General features: G+C 39.3%; 1 protein-coding gene across 3 annotated transcripts; it reads left to right on the top strand.

The window, feature by feature from the left end:
* Positions 1-784: 784 nt before the first annotated feature.
* csf1b (colony stimulating factor 1b (macrophage)) lies at positions 785-21,697 on the top strand. 3 transcript variants are annotated; one of them, XM_058052468.1, is made up of 10 exons: positions 785-1,163; positions 1,453-3,137; positions 9,638-9,757; positions 9,840-9,902; positions 10,885-11,055; positions 11,142-11,343; positions 11,417-11,553; positions 19,920-19,963; positions 20,050-20,087; positions 21,342-21,697. In XM_058052468.1, exons 2-9 carry the CDS (start codon positions 3,096-3,098, stop codon positions 20,084-20,086), a joined length of 816 nt encoding a protein of 271 aa, XP_057908451.1. In that variant the 5' UTR covers positions 785-1,163; positions 1,453-3,095; the 3' UTR covers position 20,087; positions 21,342-21,697. The 3 variants fall into 3 exon arrangements, with proteins under 3 accessions (XP_057908451.1, XP_057908453.1, XP_057908452.1); XM_058052470.1 differs by lacking the exon at positions 11,417-11,553; XM_058052469.1 differs by lacking the exons at positions 785-1,163; positions 1,453-3,137 and adding an exon at positions 7,782-7,972.
* Positions 21,698-25,415: the final 3,718 nt, after the last annotated feature.

The raw sequence follows: 25,415 nt of genomic DNA, 5'->3' as shown, positions 1-25,415 counted from the left end.
GGCTCAAAACGCTCGGTTTCAGATTGCGTTGCAAAACTGGTCTTTTGTGATGTCACAGTGGAGCTCCCCGGCTGCGACTGTACCTCTGACAAAGTGTGTGTGACAACGAGTGCTCCTCCTCGGTCAGGCGAAGTTGGAGGCAGTGCTACATGTCCGGCTTCTCCTGAGCTCCACCAAAACAACGGTGCCTACATTACCATTACATGACCAATCACAGTGGAGGCAAACCATGTGTGGGTTATTGTGTGTAGCTGCTCTATAGGAGTCCACGACAAAAAAAATTAGCATAATAGGTCCTTTTTAAAGCACTTTAAAGAACTGTGACAACTGTACTTATGGTTTACAAATCACCTTACAGGTAAATAAGGAAATACAAAATATAGCACGAATTGTATAATGAAGTTATTTTTATAATTTTTATAATTTTTATAATTTTTATAATTTTTATAATTTTTATAATTTTTATAATTTTTATAATTTTAAATTTTTTCATTCGAACGCTAACACAAATTTATATATTGTTCTCTTTTCTGTGTATTCTAAAGATATAAAAACAGACAACTCAATACTGCATGTATGGGACCTTTTTTTAATCCGCCTATTCCACCTTCTGAAAAATACTCAAAAAAGTGCCAAAAAATCTCTACTCACTCTATTAATCAAACTACAGCGATATTGTTATTATTATTATTATTAACATTAATACACCAATCGGACTATGTTACTAGCGCATTGACACTTAAACACACCGGCTAGCTACTAGCTAGGTAGCAACTAGCTTCACCACAGACTTGCGCTCGGACCACTATGAAAAAAGATAAGGCGACATTTTTGAGCTGCTATGTTTTTATTTCTGAGTTTTTAAAACTTCATGCTAGGTTCAGGTGTTTGTTTCTACGTATATTGCTGAGTACTTTGAAGTTCTGGTCATGCTTAGAAGGGCCAAAGTATAGCAAAATAGATTAGCCTAGCATGTACTGTACTTGTTACTACACGGATTCAGCATGTATGTATAAGAATAAGACGTTGTTAGAGGTTTTTGGATGTGTTTTAATAGCGGTCTTTGAGGTGGTTTTGGTGGATCCCGTTACTTGCACTGCTGAGCTGTCTGTTTTTATATCTTCAGAACGCACAGAAAAGAGAAAGATGAGTTCATGTCTCACGTAAGTATTGTGGATGATGGGCGAAATATAAAAGGGCAGGTTTCCTTTAACGCACACCTTTTTCTATTTCATTCTGTGTCATTTACACATATTTTGACCGTATTTTACCAAAAGCTGGGGAGCTATCTCCCTTCTTTTTTATTTAGAGCTCATTAAAAACAAATTCAGACAGAGCCGTTACAACATCACAAATCATCTCCTTGGTTCATTTTTAGAATGCACATCCAAATCGACACATCGTCACCATCTCCCAGAAATATAAGCTGCTCGTTCTTCTCTTGATGTTCAGGAATCCTGAAGCGGCATGGAACACCACCAGGCTCCAGCAGCGTTTGCAGACGCCCACTGAGTGTTGAGTCCATTCTATTTCTCCTTCCCACTTTCCTTTCCTTGCGCCTGCCCATGTGATCACAGCACTGTTGTCTCACGGAACGGAAGGGTGCCTGGCCCCGGTTCTCAACTTTTATTCGGAGAGTTCAAACGTGGACAATTGTTTTAAAGCATGTTTGCTCTGAAGGAGTAGGATTTCAAGAGCCGGTGTTTATTTTCTTTATTATGCCAGGGATAGACTGGGACCAAAAAATGGTTTGTAGCGTATATGCTGCAATAACATCAATGCAAGAGATTAGAGAATTTTTTTAATTGAGGAACTTTGTATTTCTATCCTGATTACTTCATCAATTGTCTTGGAAGGCAAGTTCTAACAATAATAAAAGAATAGAGAACAGGCTGAATAGGTGTAAGATATGCTAACACGATGCTTATTCAGCTACACAAAAAATAAACACGAACATGAAAAGGTGTCCAGTGTTTATGTAAGAAAACAAACAGTTTTAAGTACTCTAACTGTTTTGTTTTCTTCATGGCAGTAACAGTAGCCTCCACTTTACGCCGGTCCCTAACAACTTTCACTTACTCCAAACTTTCTCTCTGTTTGTCGATTACTGTTTATACTTGCTAGCTTCACTACTCAAGTTCAAGTTCAAAAACACTTTATTTATCCCCGAGGGGCAATTTAAAGGACACAGAGAGCAGCATATGGAATAAAAATGTAGAAAGCAGACAAGGACAAGTAAAAGAGCAGACACAACTGAACATACATGTACCTAAGAGAATAAATAGTAATTAAATAATTTAAAAAGTATAACAAGCTAAAGGGAGGTTGTGCGAAATCTGGATAGGGAGGGGTCCAAGTTCAGAAGCCGGACTGCTGTAGAGACAAAGGTAGCCCTCCTCCTTTGTGTTCTACATCGTGGGCATCTTAGTCTACGACCCGATGGAAGCCACTCAAACACGGGGTGTAGCGCGTGGGAAGGGTCCTGTAGAATCCTGTATGCAGTCCGGGTTATTTGTTGATCGCAGTGTGTAGGAAGAGGTCTCACAGGATGGCCAATGATTTTGGAACAAACATTTGAAATACTGGTTAAACGAGTCCGCTACTTGCACTTTGTAGTCTGCAGAATATGATTTTGTCGATCACTTAGTTGTCTTTGTCAGCTAACGTCTACTGTTTAAATATTGAATTGTTAAGGAATAGGAGATATCGGGGCGAAAGTCTAGAGTGCCCTCTTGTGGCTCTTTGTGAAATTATATATATAAGTCGCTCTGGAGTATAAGTTGCAGGAACAGCCAACCTATGAAAAAAAGTGTGATTTATAATCCGGAAAATACGGTACTTTGTGTGTCATTAAAAATAAATTTTAAAGTTAATATAGAGCATAAAAAGCAAGTGTAGAGGCCCGGAAGCTGTATCTTGTCCATGAGAAGAGAGGTGGGAAGTCTTTATAAGGGCTGTCTGTCTGCCTGACTTGAGGAGCTGTGCAGGAGGAGCCCATTAGCCAGTACGTTAGAACAATGCCACATGACTGACGTTCCCAGCAGAGTTCCCTTTCTGTGGAGTGAAACGGTTTTTCATTGTTAAACATATACCAGATGACCATCCTTGTGCCAACCCTGATTCAGAGCAAGGTAAAGGTAGGTGTGAACTTCATGTTCTAAGCATGTTTGTGCCCAAGATCTGCTTGCATGTGGTTTGATGCGTGGTGTCTTTGCTGAGCGACATATATAGGAAGCATAATAAGGCATATCATGTGAGTGGGTGCATCTGCATTTGCCAAATAGTTACCTGTATTAGATCGCATTGGGTGATTCCTGTAGTTTTTCCCTTTAATATTTTGTTGCTACTTTAAAATTCTCCTTTTGTTGAAATGGCTGTAATTGTTAATGTTATTTAATTGATTGCTTTATTTTAATATTTGTACATTTCAAAGATGAGAATAATAGATTCACGGTAAACTGTGATTCCGTGCATGGATTTTGCTTTACTAAAAGAAGAAATAATACAAGTCTAATCATGTGTTGATATGTGCTTAACAATACATGAAGGACTGAAAAGAAAATATGAAAACGATTGTCCTTGCTCCAGCTGGCTTTCAAAATAAGCTTCTTTTATGTTGTAATGCGTCTCAGATGTCGGCCAGGCTTCACATAAATCATTTTTACTTGTTTGAGTTGTTGTTGCTGTGTTTGTCTGCCACCCTGCGTGACTTTAATGTATTAATATTGCAAAATCTCAAACAAATAGATTGGTCATGTGGGTTGCAGTGTTGATTATAGCCGAAAACTTTCAAACGCAGAATCTGTTTGAGGCACATGTGCATGTCACCATGTTTTAATCATGAGCTTGACGGATTAGGTCCATCTGGCGCCCATTTCAGATTTGTACTTTCCAAAATTTGGTAGCAGGCTTCATTGAGAACAAGGAGATTTTTTTTTTTTTTTTTTTTTGTTGCTAAACAGAGGACACTGTTTGACCACAACAACTGGAAAGTCGAATGCTAAGTTACAGTAGGTCGTCTCGAGGTCATCCATCATTGAAAATCAGTCGCTGGCAGCTTTCCAGTTGACCCTGATACGTGTAGAGCAAAGTAATTCTAGATTATTCGTCCATGTGGGACATTTTAGTTGGAAAAACACACTTATTGTTTTTGTTATCTAAAATAATACATGTTTTTTGCATCTTGTCAGCTCTAATTTTATTCCGTTTGTCTACGTGAAAATGTACGTTTCAAGGAAAGATCATGAAGATGTGGTTAGCACGCAGGCCTCACAGCTAGGAGACCCGAGTTCAATTCCACCCTCGGCCATCTCTGTGTGGAGTTTGCGTGTTCTCCCCGTGCATGCGTGGGTTTTATCCAGGTACTCCGGTTTCCTCCCACATTCCAAAAACATGCTAGGTTAATTAGCCACTCCAAATTGTCCATAGGTATGAATGTGAGTGTGAATGGTTGTTTGTCTATATGTGCTCTGTGATTGGCTGGAGACCAGTCCAGGTTGTACTCCGCAGCTGTGATAGGCTCCAGCCCCCCCCCCCCCCCCGTGACCCTACAAATGCTACAAACTAGAATGAACTATTAGACGGTTTCCTTTTTAGTGTCCTTTTATGTATTTATGTATTTACAGCAATGATCATTAAGATTATATCTGATCAAAACAATGATTTTGAAGTTGCTTAGCACTATGCTTATGATAACTAATAATTCAGTTATCCTCTGCGTTGATACACAGGTGAATCTTGCAGAAGGTGTTGCTAATAGCCATTTTCCACAACAGTGGGAGTCTACACAAGTTTTTTAAACACTGATAGTCCTGCAAAAAACAATGGCCACAGTACATGTTACTGATGCTATAGAAAATGCTAAAATGCTAAAGCTACTTACCATTGAGAGATGGATATTTTAAAAGATAAATCGTATTAATTCATTCATTTTCTACCGCTTTTTCTTCATGAGGGTCACGGGGGGTGCTGGAGCCTATCCCAGCTGTCTTCGGGCGGAGAGGCGGGGTACACACTGGACTGGTGGCCAGCCAATCACAGGGCACATATAGACAAACAACCATTCACACTCACATTCATACCTATGGACAATTTGGAGTGGCCAATTAACCTAGCATGTTTTTGGAATGTGGGAGGAAACCGGAGTACCCGGAGAAAACCCACGCATGCACGGGGAGAACATGCAAACTCCACACAGAGATGGCCGAGGGTGGAGTTGAACCCCGGTCTCCTAGCTGTGAGGTCTGCGTGCTAACCATTCGACCGCCGTGTATAAATTGTATTATTCTATACCATTTATCAACTCCGATAAAGCAGGTTTCAGCAGCTATCGGCACACTTGGGAGTGGGTGGAAGGCGGGCCATGGGTGGAATAAATTAAAACAGACCTTTTTTCACGAGAAGCACAAAATCCAGCTGGAATAGGTGCAGATTCTTGAAGATCTAGAAGTCTTTCTGTGTTATCTTGTCTAGCCGCTATGATAGGAGTCCACAACTCAATACAAAGCTCTTTTCAGGTCACTGGTTATCTCTGCTCCACTTAACTATCAATCAGTAGACTTAAGTGGTCGCTGATTCGAGCCCAGCAGTTAGAGATGCTCCAGTATTGACCGAGTCGTTCAAAACCTGCACTCGTTCACTTAGCAAAGTTAAGTTAGGCAACTTAGGCAACTTTGACTCTGCTTTTGTATGAATGTATTAAACCCAGGACAAAAATCAACACGTCAGAAAAGTGTCCAAAATGAATGATTAACTGAAAAATAAACTCTTGCAACAAGAGCGTGAACTAGAAAACTATATGTTGCATGAAAATGTCGCCACACACAGGGCCACCTTTTAAGTATGTTTCTGATCCCCCAGCATGGGATTTCCTTAAAAACACTGGCATGCTGTTACTATTTACATCATCAGGCACAGAGGCCTTTCTGTCACTGTAGCGTGCTGTCGTAAAGTACAAACCCAGTATCAAGTGGTGAGCAATGTAAGCAAAGATGGCTGAACTATACAATGACAATTTCCCATAATAATAAGCAGACTTGCAAATACTTTACAACTTTCCCGTTTTCCATGGGAAACCACCTTACTTACAGATCAATAGCAAATAGGAAAGAAGAAAATAAATAGGAATCAAACTCCTGAAACGGTCTAAATGTCACATAATACCACCCTCATCATACATCATGTATTGCCATAACATGGACGTATAAAGTACACAAGACAGAATACTACACAGATTTCAACATCAAACATCAAATTTCGGGTCTTGACCCAAAGTTTGGGAAAGACCACCTTTAACTAAATTTAAAATTTAAATTTAAATTTATTAAACTATCCAGTACCATGACTGCCATCGGAGTGTTCTAAGAAAGCTGCGAAGTCCACAAGGCAAGGAAAAGACACAACATTGCTTTCTTTTGGTGGACTATTAAATTAACCATATTCCCTTCAAAGGCCATTGGACAATGTCCCCATTCATAGACATTTTCTGTGTATTTGTGTAATTTGTGTAATTCTTCACAAGAGGGTTATCACACGATGAAAGATCTCATAAACATATTTTGAAAGGTTGGTTGTGATGGGTTGTATGTAAAGTCAACAATTTTTACCCAAAACCACAGCGTGTGAATTGGAAGGAAAGCAATTATGATGTTAGAAGTCTTTGCAGGACATTTGTATCGTACCCAAATATACGAGTGTTTGGACTTGAACAATGCAACAATACTTTATTTCATGAACGCATCATTGTAAGAAAATACTCTGTAGGACTGTGTTGTTTGCCCTATTCCTGATTTATTTGGTTTGTCACACTTACATGTTTCAGTACATCAAACTAATTTAAATATTATGACATCACAAGTGAAGCGAAAAAGGCAGTTTTTAAAAAGAACTTGTTATGCAAAACTACACGGCCCTGTGTAAAAAAGTGATTTTACTTAAACCTAAAAACCGGTTTGGCTCACCCTTAGCAGCAACAACTGCAATTAACTTGCAATGAGTCTCTTGTGAAGGAATTTTGGTCCACTCATCTTTGCAGAATTTCTTATAATTCAGCCAATTAGAGGTTGACTTGCTGGGGTGTTTTGGATCATTGTCCTCCTGCAGAACCCAAGTTTGTTTCAGCTCGAGGTGACAAACAGACGGCCGGGCAATAACCTTCAGGATTTTGTGGTAGACACATATCATAGCAAGTCTTCAGGGTCCTGGAGTATCAAAACATCCCCAGACCGTCACACATGACCACCATATTTTGCTGTTGTGATGTGTTATGATGTTTGAAATGCAGCGCTACATTAACGCCAGATGTCACCAGACACACACGCCTTCCAAAAAGTTCAACTTTTGTCTTATCTGACCAAAGACTATTTTCCCAAAGGTCTTGGGGATCATGAAAATTATTTCTGCCAAAATTGAGACGAGCCTTAATGCTCTTTTCTGCAGTATTTTTTGCTCAGTGTGACCTGCAGTACTTTGGATGTTGCTGTGGGGTCTTTTGTGACCTCTTGGATTAGTCGTTGCTGCGCTATTGGGGTAATTTTGTCGCCCCAGCCACTGTTCACAACTGTTTCCATGTTTTCGCTATTTGTGGATAATGGCTCTCACTGTGGTTTGCTGGAGTCCCAAAGCATTAGAAATGGCTTCATAAAGTTCTCCTGATAGACTGATTGATCTCAATTAATTTAGTTAGTTTAATTTAGACAGTTAATTTACATTTTAAGGGCAGGGAATACAATTTTTTTCTCCATTAATAATGAAGTTGTCAAGCTACGGGTATGTGGCAATGAAGTCGTATCCCAGGATGCAGCACAAGGCAAGCTCGGGTACGGATGGTCTTTTTTAATGACTCTCACAAGGTGTGGATGCAGCAGCTGAAGGAATTAAGAAGGGATGGTAGATAGGACACAGCTGCACCCACCTTGAAGCTCCGCCCGCCTCGAGAAAGGCCTAAGTCTGCAATCGGACACAACAAGGAGCAGTAAGAAACCAAATGACACAAATGGGCAAAAGTTTCGTTTAAAAACTGCAATTTGTGTTCACTTGTTTTGTCATTGACTAAAATTTAAATTAGTTTCAGGATCTGAAACATTTAAGTGTGACAAATATAAGAAATCAAAAAAAGGGGGGGGGTACTTTTACACACCACTGTACTTTTCCTAGCCTCCCTTCTTCATGCGCTATTACACCCCTCCTTTTTCCACAATCAATCTTCTGGCACAGTTTAGTTTTGCTTGAGTAGAGTAATTGCAACTGCAAGTACTCCAAGGCTTTGATGATAGTTTTTGTTGGCCTTAAAGCGCTCATGACACCAATGAAAGTTAGCAAAAAAAAAACAATAGCACAATAGTAAATGCACACTGTACACCTGTTTGTCATCGGAACGCTAACCGTAACCCGTGTACTTGGGTTGCAGCATCCCTGTGTGTATCTTCATTCTATATTTGAGTAAACAGGTGATACATACACATACACTGACATTGTGTTGTGATTAGTATTTATTAATACATTGTGCATTGGTACATACATGCATATGTTTGTTTTACGTTTGCTAACACTTGTGATGGTACCTTTGATGGTATATTCTAGGTATCTAAGTATTGTTAGTTGTTGGTAATTATTAGTTGTCTAATGAGTAACATTGTCTGTTTCCACAAAGTCTGCCTGTGTGTTGACTCATTTGGATAGTGAACAGTGATTGGATGTTTACCGAGAGGAGGAGAGTGATTGAAAACTAGTTACTCGGGATGAGCGAGTACCCCATTATCTGTATCTGTTCACCCATCTAAATTATTATTATTATTATTATTATTATTAGGGTTAGGTTAGGGTTAAGTTAGGTTAGGGTTATTATTATTATATGTATCTGTACTCGGAGTGGGTGGGGCATACACCGGTAGCAGTTGTAGTTTAACCGGAAATGGGTGGAGCTTAAAGCTGTACATTATGTTAAGTCTGAAATTGATTTTAATTGATCAAGCACCAACTTTATATCACCAATCAAACCACCCGAAACAAGCAGACCAAAAAAAAAAACAACACTGTCTGTGACTGATGCACGATCGTGCCCTCTGTCATTCATGCAAAATGCTTGATGCCACTCTTACCTAATGTTGTGTCCGGTCAATGCAGGTCTGTAGCGCTGCACGGCATGTTACAAAACAAGTTACGTTCAATCAAGTTAACTTTAGATATCAAACAAGATAAAGGCGAGCTGGAGAAAACCTAATAAAGTGGAGGCATTGTGACGTTTTAAACCTCCCAATTGTACAATGAATGAATGAGGCACCGCTGAGGTCCTACCGCTTGCAGAGTCACTCTCAGGAGAGGCAGTCGCCGTGTGTACAAATATGGATAATGAGAAATGTACTAGCTTCATACTCGCATCTGGAAAAAATACATCATCCGTAACGGATACTGTTTTTTCAACTCAAGTATAAATACATGATACAGGATATCTACGTATGTATCAGTGTTATTTCACCATCACTGCTTTCAACATGTCATGTTTCATCAGATCGTCAATGTCGATACAACATCGCTTTTGCGTTGAAATGTCATTTAAAATTGCATTTACAACCGATGTATGCCTTATGTGAACTTTGTCATATATGACATATGTTGAACATAAAATTGCATTGATCAGTTGCAGGTAAGGTGTTTGTGTGTGCTTATGTGCCTGAGCTTCCCGCTGTTCATGGCTGAGGTCCCCGGACCATGCAGACATTCCATTACTAGGGAGCACCTGCTGACACTCAAACATCTGGTAAGTGATGTGTCAAACAGTGCTAGGACTTTTATTGAAAAAGTTGTTAAAATGCGGTTCTGGTTCTGTGTGGCCTCTGCAGATGGATAACCAGTTGAGAAGCGGGTGCTCGATAACCTACACTTTCATAGAACAGAAAACTCTGGTAAGGTACCATATTTTTTCATACTGTTATACAGTCGTACCACGAGGGTTAGGGTTAAAAGGGTTAGGGTTAGTCAGGTCCTACACATCACAATCGACGAACAACTCTTCCAGTCCAAGACTTGCTGATGTTTTTTGCAGTACATTACAGCCAAACCAGACAAGTTTGGTATCAAGTTTTTGGTGTCCTGCAACTTGAAGTCCAAGTTCATTTCCAATACGTGGATGAAGAGTCTTGAACCAGTCATGATGTGCTATACATATCAATATATTGACACTTACTATGGTACCCATTATGTCATTGTATGGTCATATCACCTCGTACTTCGGTACGTGACAAAAAAATATAATAATTTAAAAGAATAAAAAATAAAAATAAAAAAACCTTAAACCATATTAGGAAAGCAGGAAGTGAACAAATGTAATGGAATGTATCGTAAAATTAAAATTAAAATTAAAATTAAAATTAAAATTAAAATTAAAATTAAAATTAAAATTAAAATTAAAATTAAAATTAAAATTAAAATTAAAATTAAAATTAAAATTAAAATTAAAATTAAAATTAAAATTTAAATTTAAATTTAAATTTAAATTTAAATTAAAAAAATATTACAATAAAAAATAAATTAAATTAGATTAGGAAAGCAGGAAGTGAACAAATGTACGAGTTACTGATTGTAAAAGTACCAGATGGAGGGGTAGGATTTAATAAGCTTTGCTTCTTCCTACTCCTTTTGGACATGTGGAACTGGGAACTGATTATGGGATGCATTCAATTGTAATCTGATGCATGTTCAAATGAAATAAAACCATTACCATTACCATGACCAATGTACTGCCATATCTTGGCTAGGACCATAGTGGCGCAGCCCCCCAAACTCCTGTGGAACGAAAAAAAATATTTTTGCACTTCAGGATGGTTCATTAGCTAAAAATTGCACTTCCATATACCGTATATGACCACCCACTCTGATTCGTCACAGAGCAAGTGTTGCTTTGTGAAAGCTGCTCTACCCTGGATATTGGAGCTCCTTACCACCCGCTTCAAATATAACAGAGGCTCGGTCAACTATGGCTACGTCCAGACCTTGAGAGAACTCATCCTCAACATGTACTCCCAGAAGTGCGTCCCTCAGATCAACGAGGAGCTTGAGGTGCGTGATACTTCTGACACAATGAAAGAAAAATCAGTGAGTTAAAAACTGCAAAAGTACACAATGTTCCTCGGAACCCATGACAGGACAAGCCAGAGACTTTTGAAGCCATCTACAGAGGTTCTCCCGCAGAGGCACTGCAGAGAGCTTCAGAGGTCCTGTCTGTTTATTTGGATCTGGTAACAACAAATGATGCACCGGTGGACTGGAGTTGCCAGCATGAATACTCAAAGATGTTCGGTTCTTCCACGGACCAACCTACAGAGTCCCCTACAAGGTCCTGTACAGGTGGGAATAAACGAATCTTTTCAGGAGTTCTGTGATATTCCAGAGGTTACAGATTGTGTATAATCTTCTACAGACAGTTATGTTACCAAGTCAGTGAAGGCTTCTCAGAGAAGACCACTGAGAGACCTATACAAGCATGGCTTCATCACCGCATCCATCTTGGGAGCACTACTGCTCAGTTTTACTCTCTACTGTCTAATCACACAAAAGGTACTGGTGCTTCTATGTTGCTAACTCCCAAATCACATGTTCCTTAATGACGTTTAAGGGTGCATTCCTCACATATTGTGATCAAATGGGCCTCGGCAGCACGGCTTAACGCTGAAAATAGCAAAACAAGACGCAGGCTTGTTGCTGAACGGGGCAGTGTGAAGTTACTGCATTCCATTCTGAAGTCTATTAGTGATGGCTCATTAAGATGCTGTCTAGTATGTCAGATCCTTGGTCCTCAAATGACCGGCATACTTTTTTTTATCTTATGCGAGGCTTGAGTTGCGAGCTAAAGACAATCTAAAATCCTACCCTAAACCAACACAGTAAGATGCGGAGAAGCTGATGAAAGATGTAATAAAAGCAAAGGAATTCTATAAAATCAAAGACTTTGCAGCTGTAGTTCATCTGTGCTTCAGACACGGGTTCTCCAGAGAGAGGTCATAAAGGTATGCTAATCGGCATACTAACAACACATAATGACTTTTAACAGTGTTTAGAGTCAAGTAGAAAAAGCAGAGACGTTTTCTTACCGTATCGCAGGGTAGTTTCCTGCAGTATGTTAACATTTTCCTGTAAATTACTGCATTCAAGTCAAATACACGAATAAGGTTGTAAACACATACAATAGCATTCGAATACTTCAATCACAGTGTCAAAGACTGCCCAGAAATTCCAAATATGTAATATACATATAATAAATGTGAGTCTCTTAACTTAACAAACTGCAGAATGGAATTCCAGAGCAATCTTTGACGCTGTGTATTTTATTACTCTCTGGAGAAAAATCAGTTTTCCGCATCTGTGTTCTGCATCGCTGATGCATATTTTAGAACATGGAGATTAATGGGTCGCAAATTCTGTTGTTGGCTACAACTTCAATGGTAAAGATTTAAAAAATATACATTTTGGATGTGTCCGACAGGCCTCATTAAACTATGGCGGCGGGACATAGTTTGCCCACCCCCGATATAGCCCCTAATAAAAGCATATCTACATAATATGAACTTTTTAATGTAGCTTCTTTTTAGTGAACAAATACTTTTTTTTTTCACAAGTCTTCTTGTGTGGCTGCACGGCGGACAAAGTGGTTAGTGCACAGGCCTCACAGCTAGGAGACCCGAGTTCAATTCCACCTTCGGCCATCTCTGTGTGGAGTTTGCATGTTCTCCCCGTGCATGCGTGGGCTTTCTCCGGGTACTCCGGTTTCCTCCCGTATTCTAATTAGTTACATTTTGCAGAATCTGCACCTATTTGTGCTTCCCGGCAAAACATTCTGTTTTAATTTAGGTGCCGATTCTGTAATATCTATAAATCATTCTGTGCTGGTTATTGTGTGTAGCTGCTCTACAGGAGTCCACAAATCAATAAAAACGGCCCAAAAATTAGCATAATAGGTCCTCTTTAAATAGGACTTATTAAAGCACACAGACCCAAGAACAGTAGCAGAGAAGCGACATTAGCTAAAATATTTTACTGATGTTGTACTTCTAGGCTGCACGGCGGTCGAGTGGCTAGCGTGCAGACCTCACAGCTAGGAGACCCGAGTTCAATCCCACCCTGTCTGGAGTTTGCATGTTCTCCCCGTGCATGCGTGGGTTTTCTCCGGGTACTCCGGTTTCCTCCCACATTCCAAAAACATGCTAGGTTAATTGGCCACTCCAAATTGTCCATAGGTATGAATGTGAGTGTGAATGGTTGTTTGTCTATATGTGCCCTGTGATTGGCTGGCCACCAGTCCAGGGTGTACCCCGCCTCTTGCCTGAAGACATTTGGGATAGGCTCCAGCACCTGCAACCCTTGTGGGCATAAGTGGTAGAAAATGAATGAAAGTCTTCTTATGAAAGCTGTCAGATATATATACACATATCAGTAAGAAATGTATGTACTGCAAACAAGGATTTTTGCCTTAGAAACAGAAAAAGGACCATTGTGGAATGAGATCTCCACATTTACCTCCAAACAAAACGGGTGATGCATCCAACCTAACACTTATAACAGACTTGGTGCACTCAAACTAAAGCTAACTAACAGATTTTCACCGCTGCCGGAGCCAAATTTGATTCTTTATAATAAACAGAGAGAAAATTAGCACCCTGAACAAAACGGCAGACAGACAAAAACACCGTGTCAAAGGCCAAAGATACCCTGGTGCTTGGAGACGGCTCCTCAACTAACATAAACATGAACAGAATACCTACTTGCGGCTATCCAAGCGCCACTATTACTGACATCACAAAACCGATACCTGAAGAACTGATAAAACACCAAAGGGGTGAAACATCGGATTGTTCGTGTGGATGCAGCGGATGTCAAAAAGTGTTAAACCTTAAAAAAAACAAAAAAACTTTATGAGTCTTGACAATGAATACCCACCCAGCTAAGGATTCAGGCACATCAACCACAGCAGCTCCTCTAGAATCCACACCTTCAGTTTCATTTTCACGTCAGACCCGGTAGAGATGCTTGAAATTTCCTGGAGAGTTTGGTGAAATCAGGGATTTTAATGGTTCCCCTTACTCCTGACATGACAATATCAAGGATTCTACCCTAAAAAAAAAAACAACCAAATGGGCCCCTGTCCCTCCTGAGTCCATTCCATCAACAAAAGCTCCCCCAGCTTGGCCTCCACCATCGTTACTCTTATTCCTAACACCATCAATGCTCTTGTCTTGGACACTAAGGATCTCTGCGTTGCTAAACCTCATATCAAGCAGAAGCCCGGGGAGGGAGTGTTCTCACCTAAAACAATAACAACCGTCAATCAATTAATTCAGAGAGACAGACAGTTAGACTGTCTGATCAAAGCAGACTAATCCACATCCTTTGCAAGAACACAGTGACCAGTTCGACTCTAATCTAATCTTAAACAGACTGTGGTCAATGTCAGATTTTTAAGTCATAAAACATTTTGAATTAAAGATTTTATTTCCTTTTATAATCTTGCTCTTATGTTTTTAACTAAGACATGGCTTGACAAAAACACAGCAAATGTTGTCCAGATTGAGTCTTGTCCTCCTTATTTTTTTTTTCAGATTTGTATCTGAAAAACAACAAAACCAAAGAGGTGGGGGGGGCACATTTGTGTCATATTTAGGCATAGTATAATAACCCCAAAATTTTTATTTGCGTATGTGTCTTTCAAAATGCTGTTAACAATTTTAATGAACGACTTGCAGTTGTGTGTACTGATTTTGACACTTTGTTTATTACTGTGGGAAAGTGGTTAGCATGTAGGCCACAGTCAGGAGATCGGAAAACCTGGGTTCGATTCTCCGCTTTGCATCCTCCCACATTCCAAAAGCATGTACGTTAGGTTAATTGGCGACTCCGTGTGTGGATGGTTCTTCGCCCCCCGCGATTGGCTGGCACCTCTCGCCCAAAGACAGCTGGGATAGGCTCCAGCAGTGAGGATAAGCGATATGGAAAACGGACGGATGGTTGGTTATTACAGTTGACTTGAATGTGCATGTGGATGTAGCTAATGACAGGCATGCTAAAGAACTCACAGCTGGTCCGACTCACAAAAGGTCAACACTGAGGGTGTTGCTATTTGAATGAACATCCAATGTTGCTTTGTCTGATGACTTTTGTGTTTTCTCTGACTGTCTGTTACACGCAAACCAGCAGCTGGGTCTGCAGAGGACTCATTAACGACAGCACAGGGACACAGTTTATAGCAAGGATTAAGTGTGAAAACTCCCCATGTTCTAACATTGATGATCTGCTGAGCTCTTATACATCAGCTTTTGTAAATCTTTTGGAAAGCATTTTTCTCAAAAGCGTCACGTTGAGTACTACAAGCAGTTTTTCAACTGACTTTATGTCACCAGCAAAAGAAAGCAGAGTTTTAAAAAAGACATTGTCAGTGACTGATGCACAACCGTGCCCGCTGTCTTATGAAAAACAGCATGTATTTTCTGAAATTATGTTTTAAATTGCAAGATGCATGAAAGGGATATAATATTTTAGCACGCTTATGTCAGCCATACATGCAGGATGCTCGATGCCACCCTTGTGCAACTAATAATAGATAATAATAGACTCAGGTCAGAACTTTAACAGCCACATTAAATCTTATACAATCTGTAAATCTTTTGGAAAGCATTTTTCTCAAAAGCGTTACGTTGAGTACTACAAGCAGTTTTTCAACTGACTTTATGTCACCAGCAAAAGAAAGCAGAGTTTAAAAAAAGACACTCTCAGTGACTGATGCACAATCGTGCCCACTGTCTTGTGAAAAAGAGCAAGTGTTTTCTGAAATTATGTTTTAAATTGCAAGATGCATGAGAGGGATATAGTATTTTAGCACGCTTATGTTAGCCATACATGCAGGATGCTCGATGCCACCCTTGTGCAACTAATAATACATATTAATAGACTCGGGTCAGAAGTTTAACAGCCACATTAAATCTTATACATCAGCTTTTGTAAATCTTTTAGAAAGCATTTTTCTCAAAAGCTTCACGTTGAGTACTACATGCAGTTTTTCAACTGACTTTATGTCACCAGCAAGAAAGCAGAGGTAAAAAAAAAAAATCAGTGAATGATGCACAATCGTGCCCTGCTGTCTTGTGAAAAAGTGCATGTATTTTCTGAAATTATGTTTTAAATTGCAAGATGCATGAAAGGGATATAATATTTTAGCACGCTTATGTCAGCCATGCATGCAGGATGCTCGATGCCACCCTGGTGCAACTAATAATAAATAATAATAGACTCGGGTCAGAACTTTAATAGCCACATTAAATCAATAACATCATCAGCTTTTTACCACCTCAAAAGTTTTACCATGCCTTTTGAATATTATTGCCTATTATTGCCTTTTGATTATTTTGAGTCATTCCAAACTTCTTTCAGGGCTCACTTCCAAATGCGCTAACCCGCTAATCTGGCATCGTTTAACACGGGAATCCAACATTCTAACTACATTTATAGGTCAGAAAAGTGGAAAAAAGCATAATAGGTCCCCTTTAAAACAGCTCTGCTTGTGCACAAGTCTTTTCTCTTTGCCATGTTAGAGCCATATAAACCATCTTGGCCTCAGAGAACCTCAGGTAGGGGTCTCCTGCAGGCTCCCGGGGTCAGGACTAAACACAGAGAAGCTGCATTTCAGTTTTATGCTGCCAAAAGAAGATGTGCAGCAATCTTCAACTTTGTCAATGTTCAAATACAATATATTTAATATATCCAGAACACCGCTGCCCCCCTCCTGGCCTCCACTCACGCCCCACATTACCCCTGTCCTTCAAAACCTCCACTGGCCCCCAGTCCCTCAACGGATCCATTTCAAAGTCCTTCTGATCACTTTCAAAGCTCTCCACAATCTGGCCCCTCAATACCTCACAGACTTGCTCCATCGACATAATCCCTCACTTCCCCTCCGCTCTGACTGCAATCTCCTGACCGCCCCTGTCGAACCGGGGAGTCAGAGCCTTCTCCATCGCTGCCCCCGCCCTCTGGGATTCATTGCCTGGTCTGACCTTCCTACCTATAATAATAATAATAATAATAATAATAATAATACCTAGATTATATATGATGTGTGTCCATTTCTGTTGTTTGCAGAAATATTTATTATACACCAGGACTTTTTGCAATTCATGCAATGTATCTATGTTTGACATCGTTCAATAAAATGTAGAGATATATTATACCCCGGGGTGCTGTTGACTGCACCTCGGCGTCAAGGGTTGGGGGCATGCATGAGTTGGAAGGTGCTTGTGGCTGCGCTCCTTCCTTAGAGAGGAAAACCTTGGTGTTTGTTTTTTACAGCAGCACAAATCCATGCATCAAATGCATTAAAGGGGACCTATTTCTCCTTTGTCCACTTTTCTGACCTATAAATGTATTTGGAATGTTGTATTCTTGTTTTAAACGATGCAAAAGTTTCAAATAATGAGGTTTGCGCATTTAGAAGTGATCCCTGAAAGAAGTTTGAGATGGCTCAAAATTCTTAGTATCAAAAGGCGTGGTAAAACTGCCCCTTTGTGATGTCACAGAGGGGCGGACGTCCTTATATGGGTCATAATTAGGGAGCACTTTAGGAGTGTGACCAATCCATGCACGGAGGCGGGCCATGGGTGGAATAAATTAAAACAGCATAAAATTAAAAAAAACATTGTGGGTTATTGTGTGTAGCTGCTCTATAGGAGCCCACAATTCAATAAAAAGGGTCAAAAAATGAGCATAATAGGTCCCCTTTAAAGTTATTTTTATGCTGAATGATGGGATTAATTTAGCTGTTAAACAAGTTTTATTTTGGCAGGGATTGTCCTGACATAAGTCTGCGTGCTACCAATCAAAAAATTCAATTACCTTGTCTTACTTTGACGCTGTGGCTAAGAGACAAAATATGATGAAAGTCACAAGGCCATGGTTAAGCTCTGGCGCCAAGCAGATACAAACTTGGTTTTTAAATTCATAATGTGGGCTAGCTTGGAGTGTCTATGGCTCTGGTAATTTTGGAAATAAATATTGTGCCCCCCCCCCCCCCAACAAAGTCTTTGTCCGAGTGCCAATGTTGTTACTAGAACATAAATAACATCATTCATTCATTCATTTTCTACCGCTTAAGGGTCGCGGGGGTGCTGGAGCCTATCCCAGCTGTCTTCGGGCGAGAGGCGGGGTACACCCTGGACTGGTCGCCAGCCAATCACAGGGCACATATAGACAAACAACCATTCACACTCACATTCATACCTATAGCAAAAGTTTTTGGAATGTAGGAGGAAAACGGAGTACCCGGAGAAAACCCACGCATGCACGGGGAGAACATGCAAACTCCACACAGAGATGGCCGAGGCTGGAATTGAACTCGGGTCTCCTAGCTGTGTGGCCCATCATTCATCATATCATATAAAAATTAGACTACAAAATGGCACACACAGACCTCACCTGAGGATCTTTTGCATTCAAGCAGGGATGTATTAATATTATAACAACCAGTAACACTAGAATATCGATAATGGAAACTCTTCTATTATATTTCTAGCTTTACTCTATCAGGGCAGATTCTAAGGTAAATTGAAAAACAACAAAATATTACCTTTAGAAATTTAGAATTAACACAGGAGCCATTCAGAGGCTGAAGCTGGACTGAAATGCTGTGGAAATGTGTTAAAACGTAGAACGGAAGTAAGACAATATTAAGATAATAAGACAGCAAAACAATTAAGACTTTAATGAGCACATCGGGGATAGGGAGGAAGTGAATTTACCTCAAGAAGCGAATTTATTACTCCAGTACATCTTTACGTCTGGAATCAAAACACTGGTGGGCGTGTAATGGCTCTCAAGGGAGCAAACTAAGTCATTTAACCTTAAGATAACATTCGTTTTTACTGTATAAATTGTATTAAGGAGAGTACTGTATTGTCTCTGACATTACTGTGGTGATGGTTTACATGATCAAATATTACAATTTATATTTAAAGTATCACCAGGGGTGCCACCAGGGATTATGGGCATTACAAAAAAAAATTATTATTATTATTTACCAACTTTTCCAGAACCCTCAGTCATTATATTGGTGGACATTTCTGTTCAGTCTTGGGTTCAGTTGACAGATGCATTTTCTGTGCATCAGACAATGACGACTATTTATGACAACAGTAGCATTTTCACCACTTTTACCACAAGTGCCTTAGAAATAAATGACAAATTACAGCATTATTGTGAAAGCCCAGGGCGTATATTATTATATACTTCTCTACTAGAAGCTTACAAAGTTCTGGATATATTGAAAAAAATGTTTTATTCTTGGAAAATAACTGTGATTTTTTTTTTTAAAAATCAACTAAAGCTTTTTGTTTTCCTACATGAAATGTTGTATTCTGTAGAAATCTGGAATGGCAATTAAAGGAAAACTACACTCCTTGGAATTTCTCCCATGAACAGATGACTTTCTCTTGTGTTTGAAAGATATAAACACACACAAAAAAAAAGACAGGCCATTACTGCTTGTAATGGGAATCACTTATTCCGGCTATAAAGCCTTCTGAAAAAGACTGCTCCATTTGCATATAATGTGACGTGCATGGTAACCGAGCTACAGCAACATGTTATTATTATTGTCATTAATATTGTTACGCCGATCAACAACGATTATGGACGACGGACAAAATTTCCACAAAAAAGTGCAGTTTCTCTTTCAGAAGGTCCAATGCAATTCAATTGTAACATCTGTAACAAATCAAACCAAAAAAAAACACACAAATGTGCCAAGTTATAGAAAAAAATAACATCTGTATTGTTGCTTTATAATTGTGATGATGATGATGATTCAGGAGCATGATTTGAGTGCTGGTTTCCTGAGTGGATTAAAACTCATTTGTTTTCTTTTTCTTAAAAAAAAAAAAAAACAGAGGACCCTCCTCCGTCACACATCAGGATCCTATATGATTTCTAGGTAAGAGACTGTTGCACAATGCCTTGAACGCATGTGTATTTGTAATCACTTCATCCTGATGCATGTGTTTGTAATTTGATTTGAAGGAGACACCAGCAAGACATAGAGATGGAACTAAATTAATGTGAGTATCCTTCCAGAATGACAGTTTTGTATAAAGGATTTAGTTACTAGTTTTATGACCATTTGAAAAATTGATAGAATATGCCTTTTGCACATTTGGACCTTAATGAGGTTTTAAGTGGACCTAAAATATGCAAAAGCAAGAAGGGGGAGTGAGACAAAAACATTTGGTAATGGTAATGGTAATGGTAATGGTAATGGTAATGGTAATGGTAATGGTAATGGTAATGGTAATGGTAATGGTAATTGAATGGTAATGCTAATGGTAATGCTAATTACCATTTTTTTTTTAAAAACGCATTTATTAAAAACAGAAAAATGAATAAACTTTGCTTTGGTTCTGATTTTCTACGAGAAAAGCTCTGATAAAACATTCCACTGTTCTCAAATATCTTACTTTTTATATTTTTATATACAAAATAAGATGAAACATAAATAAACAAATCAAGAATAAAGAAAATCAATCAGTAATAAATAAATAAATATAATAATAATAATAATACAACGGCAAATAATAAAAACTTAAGAAAGCACATATAGTTGGTGGGTAGACAAATGATTTTTTTCCGATTAAAATGAACAAAGCATTATTAGAACCCTGTAGACATGACAAAACACGACTATAGTCACATTTATACTCTTTTTATTTACAACATATTGCGCAACTGCAGGGTCTTAAGACACATGCTAACTCGCAAACTAGCGACCTAAACGGTAGCCTCCAAGTTATTTCCTTTAAACTTAAAAAGCCAAAAACTTACCACTTCCACACGGATAGGGAGGATAACTATTAACAGTTATTTAACCTTTAACATGAACATGAATCAAACATAATAATTTTTTCTGGGTACATGATACCATACAGCATCCATATCAAACTTGCACGGGCCGCACTAACATTAAACTTTCATATCAAGGCGGGGGCCTCAAACTGGTGTCCTGCGGGCCACATTTGGCCCGCGGGCCGCATGTTTGAGACCCCTGATATATACTATATTTATAGTTGTCTCTGAACGCACAATATGACCAATTATTTAATAATTTGCAGTAAAAGAGTGCCACTGAATAATATTGGACAATATGCAAGGATTGTTAAGCGACCCTTCTTCATGCTTGAACATCAAAACCGAAAAATGCATTTGGCAGATTCTTATTTTCCATACCTGAAGTACTTAAAGTTTAAGAGTTGAGCAGCTGCAGTGTCAATCAAATTTATGACCGCTGTTGTTTGTCTTTAAATTCTTTGTATTTTCAGCATCCTCACACAATATCGACCAATCTCTCTGCGGCGGCCCACCCAGAACACGTGAAGATCTATGTTTGATCCACAATGAACAATATTCCATTGCAGGCCATGCTGACTGCATCGGAAGCTTCGCCTTGACGGAGAGCAATGATGGACCCTTGTTCTAAAAAAAAAATGTGTATATTATGTTTATGCCTTGTCTATTACAAATATATTCTAGATTAACTAAAAAATATTTGTACACTACATATGTACTATGTTGACTAATGTACCTGTGTTCATCACTTAATCAATTGTTTGTATTGTTGTTCAAAAAAGTTATTTATTAGTTGGATTCTCTGCAATTACTGTATAATAAAACTTCCATGTATGTGAAATGATGTGGTCGTAATGGGCTCCAGCTGTACAACCGCCGAAGCGTTCATACGTCAACAAAGTAAGATCCCGTCTAACGAGCAAGTAATTACCCCATTATGTGATTTAGCCTTTTTACAACTTATTTCCTGTTTGACATTTCTTTTCATAAATAGTCAAACATGCTTTCATGCTTGCCGAACAGTTTTTTTTCCCAACAAGGGAAGGAATTTAGTCCACCATTTTTAGCATCGCAAGTTCGATACAAATCGATACATTGAGCGTGGAGACTGACAAATAAAAACAAACAAATAAACCCAGTTTTATTAATAAAATAGTGTGAGCCCCAATGGATGGACGGGACAAAAAATAAATAAAATAAAATACAATGAAATAAAATAAAATAAAATAAAATAAAATAAAATAAAATAAAATAAAATAAAATAAAATAAAATAAAATAAAATAAAATAAAATAAAATAAAATAAAATAAAATAAAATAAAATAAAATAAAATAAAATAAAATAAAATAAAATAAAATAAAATAAAATAAAATAAAATAAAATAAAATAGTGTGAAACATTTTAACAAGTATCCTACTGCAGTGTTTTTCAACCTTTTTTGAGTCATGGCACGTTTGTTACATTGGAAAAATCTACGGCACACCACTAACCAAAAATGGTACAAAATGTCACCACGACCTTTCACGTGCATCACTGGGTCTATTTCAGGAACGAGGCAATCAGCTACGAACGAATATTACATTGCTCTGCCAGTCGGACAGTCGTCAATTACATAATATTTGCCGAAAATTATTAATAAATGTTCATTCATTCATTCATTTTCTACTGCTTATCCTCACAATGGTCGCAGGGGGTGCTGGAGCCTATCCCAACTGTCTTCAGGCGAGAGGCAAGGTACACCCTGGACTGGTGGCCAGCCAATCACAGGGCACATATAGACAAACAACCATTCACACTCACATTCATACCTATGGACAATTTGGAGTGGCTAATTAACCTAGCATGTTTTTGGAATGTGGGAGGAAACCGGAGTACCCGGAGAAAACCCACGCATGCACGGGGAGAACATGCAAACACCTTTTTTTTTTTACTGCATTCCTCCCACATTCCAAAAACATGCTAGGTTAATTAGCGACTCCAAATTGTCCATAGGTATGAATGTGAGTGTGAATGGTTGTTTGTCTATATGTGCCCTGTGATTGCCTGGCCACCAGTCCAGGGTGATAAGACAGCTGGGATAGGCTCCAGCACCCCCTGCGACCCTAGTGCAAATTGAATGAATGAATGAATGAATGAATGAAGTCTGAGAGAAACTTGCCAATTCCCGATACGAGTGTGCAAGAGCTGATGTGAGGGAGCAGAAGGAGCCGGATACGAAAACACAGCCGTTGCCTGGAGCTTCTACAAACCTGAGAGCCGCAATATAATATGATCTACAGCACCATTCATTTCACAGACCAGTGATTATCGCTGCTAGCTGTTAAAAAAACACTATGGAAATATTTGTACAATGCATACATACCGGGCTTAAAGACAGCTGTGGAAGAAAACTCCAAGGAGCGAATACGTGGGAATTGACCATTTGAACTGTCCAGAAGGTTGACTCCCATGTTCTCGCTCACAATCTCCCTCCCTTGTTCACTTTCACATCAGAAGAGACAAAATAGTTTTTTTTTTGCCAAAAAATTAATCTCTGGCAACAGTCACATAGACAAAACAGGTTTTTTTTGCCCCAATGTTAACAGTTATCTGACTAAATAGGCCCAAGATAAATGTTTACATTTTCATATAACATAGTTCACATAGTGTATCATACACAGTTATGGGAATAACGGCGTTTGAAAATAAAATAAAACATATCACCGACTTCATAACTTATCTGTAGCGCTGTGAGATGTGAGAGTGGTGCAGAGTGATAAGGGAGGGGGTGAGATAACAACATAAGCAATGAGGATTGGCTAAAGTTTTAGTAAAATTGCTTCTTAAGCCAATCAGAGAACTTGGGTGGGCGGGTGTTTAGAGCACATAAGCAACGAGGATTGGCTAAGGTTTAGTAAGATTGCGTTTTCAGTCAATCAGAGAACTTGGGTGGGCGGGTGTTTTAGAGCATATAACCAACGAGGATTGGCTAAGGTTTAGTAAGGTTACGTTTTCAGCCAATCAGAGAACTTGGGTGGGCGGGTGTTTAGAGCAAGTCCGAAGTGTGACGCAGCATTAGCGAGAAATGGCGAGTGAGGAGGAGTCTAGTGAGAAGAAAGCGTTTTCCGAATGGAAGTACAGACGCTACTTTAACCTCGTTGATGTCAAAGGTAAAATGTACATTATGTCCCCGAAAAAAAACTTTGTCCACGTCTTGTGTGAGCCACTCAAACCCACAGAAACACCTGTTGACTGCAATAAATGCTAACCTCTGTAATAGTACCCTTTTTGCTGTGGGTGGGATATAGTTACTTTACTAACTAGTTACTTTTGTAGTGGAGTAACTGGGTTACTATTTTTGAGAAGTAACTAGTATCTATAACTAATTACTTTTTTAAAGTAACGTGCCCAACACTGATCAGTTCATTTATTTTCATAGCAAAGTAATGCTAATGCTAACGTACCATCTTCATTGGGATGTCCTCTCACTATCCTCATTCCCAGGAAAAGACAAATACAAGTGATTACATTCCACGTCATCAAACCAGTGGATTGTAAGAAAGCCGTATGAGTAAACAACGCGGGATTTCAGGAAAGACTTGGTGCGGCAAGTCGTTCAACGGCAGCTTGATAAGGATGTCAGGCTTGGAGATGAGCACTTCCATATCCATCATCCAGTCATCATACTGGCTAACATTGCTCCCACTCAAGGCCAAACAAAGATGATTGGTTGCACAAAATGCATCACTTAAAAAAAAATGCAGATGACAAAGCTGCTGCCATCAGGAGGTACGTCGGGTGCACCATAAAACATTTGTTTGAAACATCTAAAACAAAAGCAGTACTTCCTCAGATTCCTTAAGGATTCCTTGCATATGGATATGTTTTTCTTATGGTGTCCACCACATGAGGGAAGAACTCTCCTGTTGCCTGGACCAAGCTTCTCTCCTTTTAGGGCCCATCCTGTCACAAGCAAACATATTGTAAGTTATTCATTCATTCATTTTCTACCACTTATCCTCACAAGGGTCGTGGGCATGCTGGAGCCTATCCCAGCTGTCTTAAGGCGAGAGGCGGGGTACACCCTGGACTTGTGGCCAAGCCAATCACAGGGCACATATAGACAAACAACCATTCACACTCACATTCATACCTATGGACAATTTGGAGTGGCCAATTAACCTAGCATGTTTTTGGAATGTGGGAGCACACGCAGCGGGAGAACATGCAAACTCCACATAGAGATGCCACAGGGGGGAATCAAACGTGGGTCTCCTAGCTGCGTGGCCTCCATGCTAACCACTTGTTCCCCTTGCAGCCATTTCCATTAATTCATTCATTTTCTACAACTAATCTTCACTAGGGTTGCGGGGGTGCTGGAGCCTATCCCAGCTGTCTTCGGTTAGAGGCGGGGTACACTCTGGACTGGTGGCCAGCCAATCACAGGGCACATATAGACAAACAACCATTCACACTCACATTCATACCTATGGACAATTTGGAGTGGCCAATTAACCTAGCATGTTTTTGGAATGTGGGAGGAAACCGGAGTACCCGGAGAAAACCCA

Source organism: Doryrhamphus excisus, chromosome 16 (assembly GCF_030265055.1).
Source record: "Doryrhamphus excisus isolate RoL2022-K1 chromosome 16, RoL_Dexc_1.0, whole genome shotgun sequence".
NCBI lineage: Eukaryota > Metazoa > Chordata > Actinopteri > Syngnathiformes > Syngnathidae > Doryrhamphus > Doryrhamphus excisus.
This window is presented reverse-complemented; position numbering and strand designations above follow the sequence as displayed.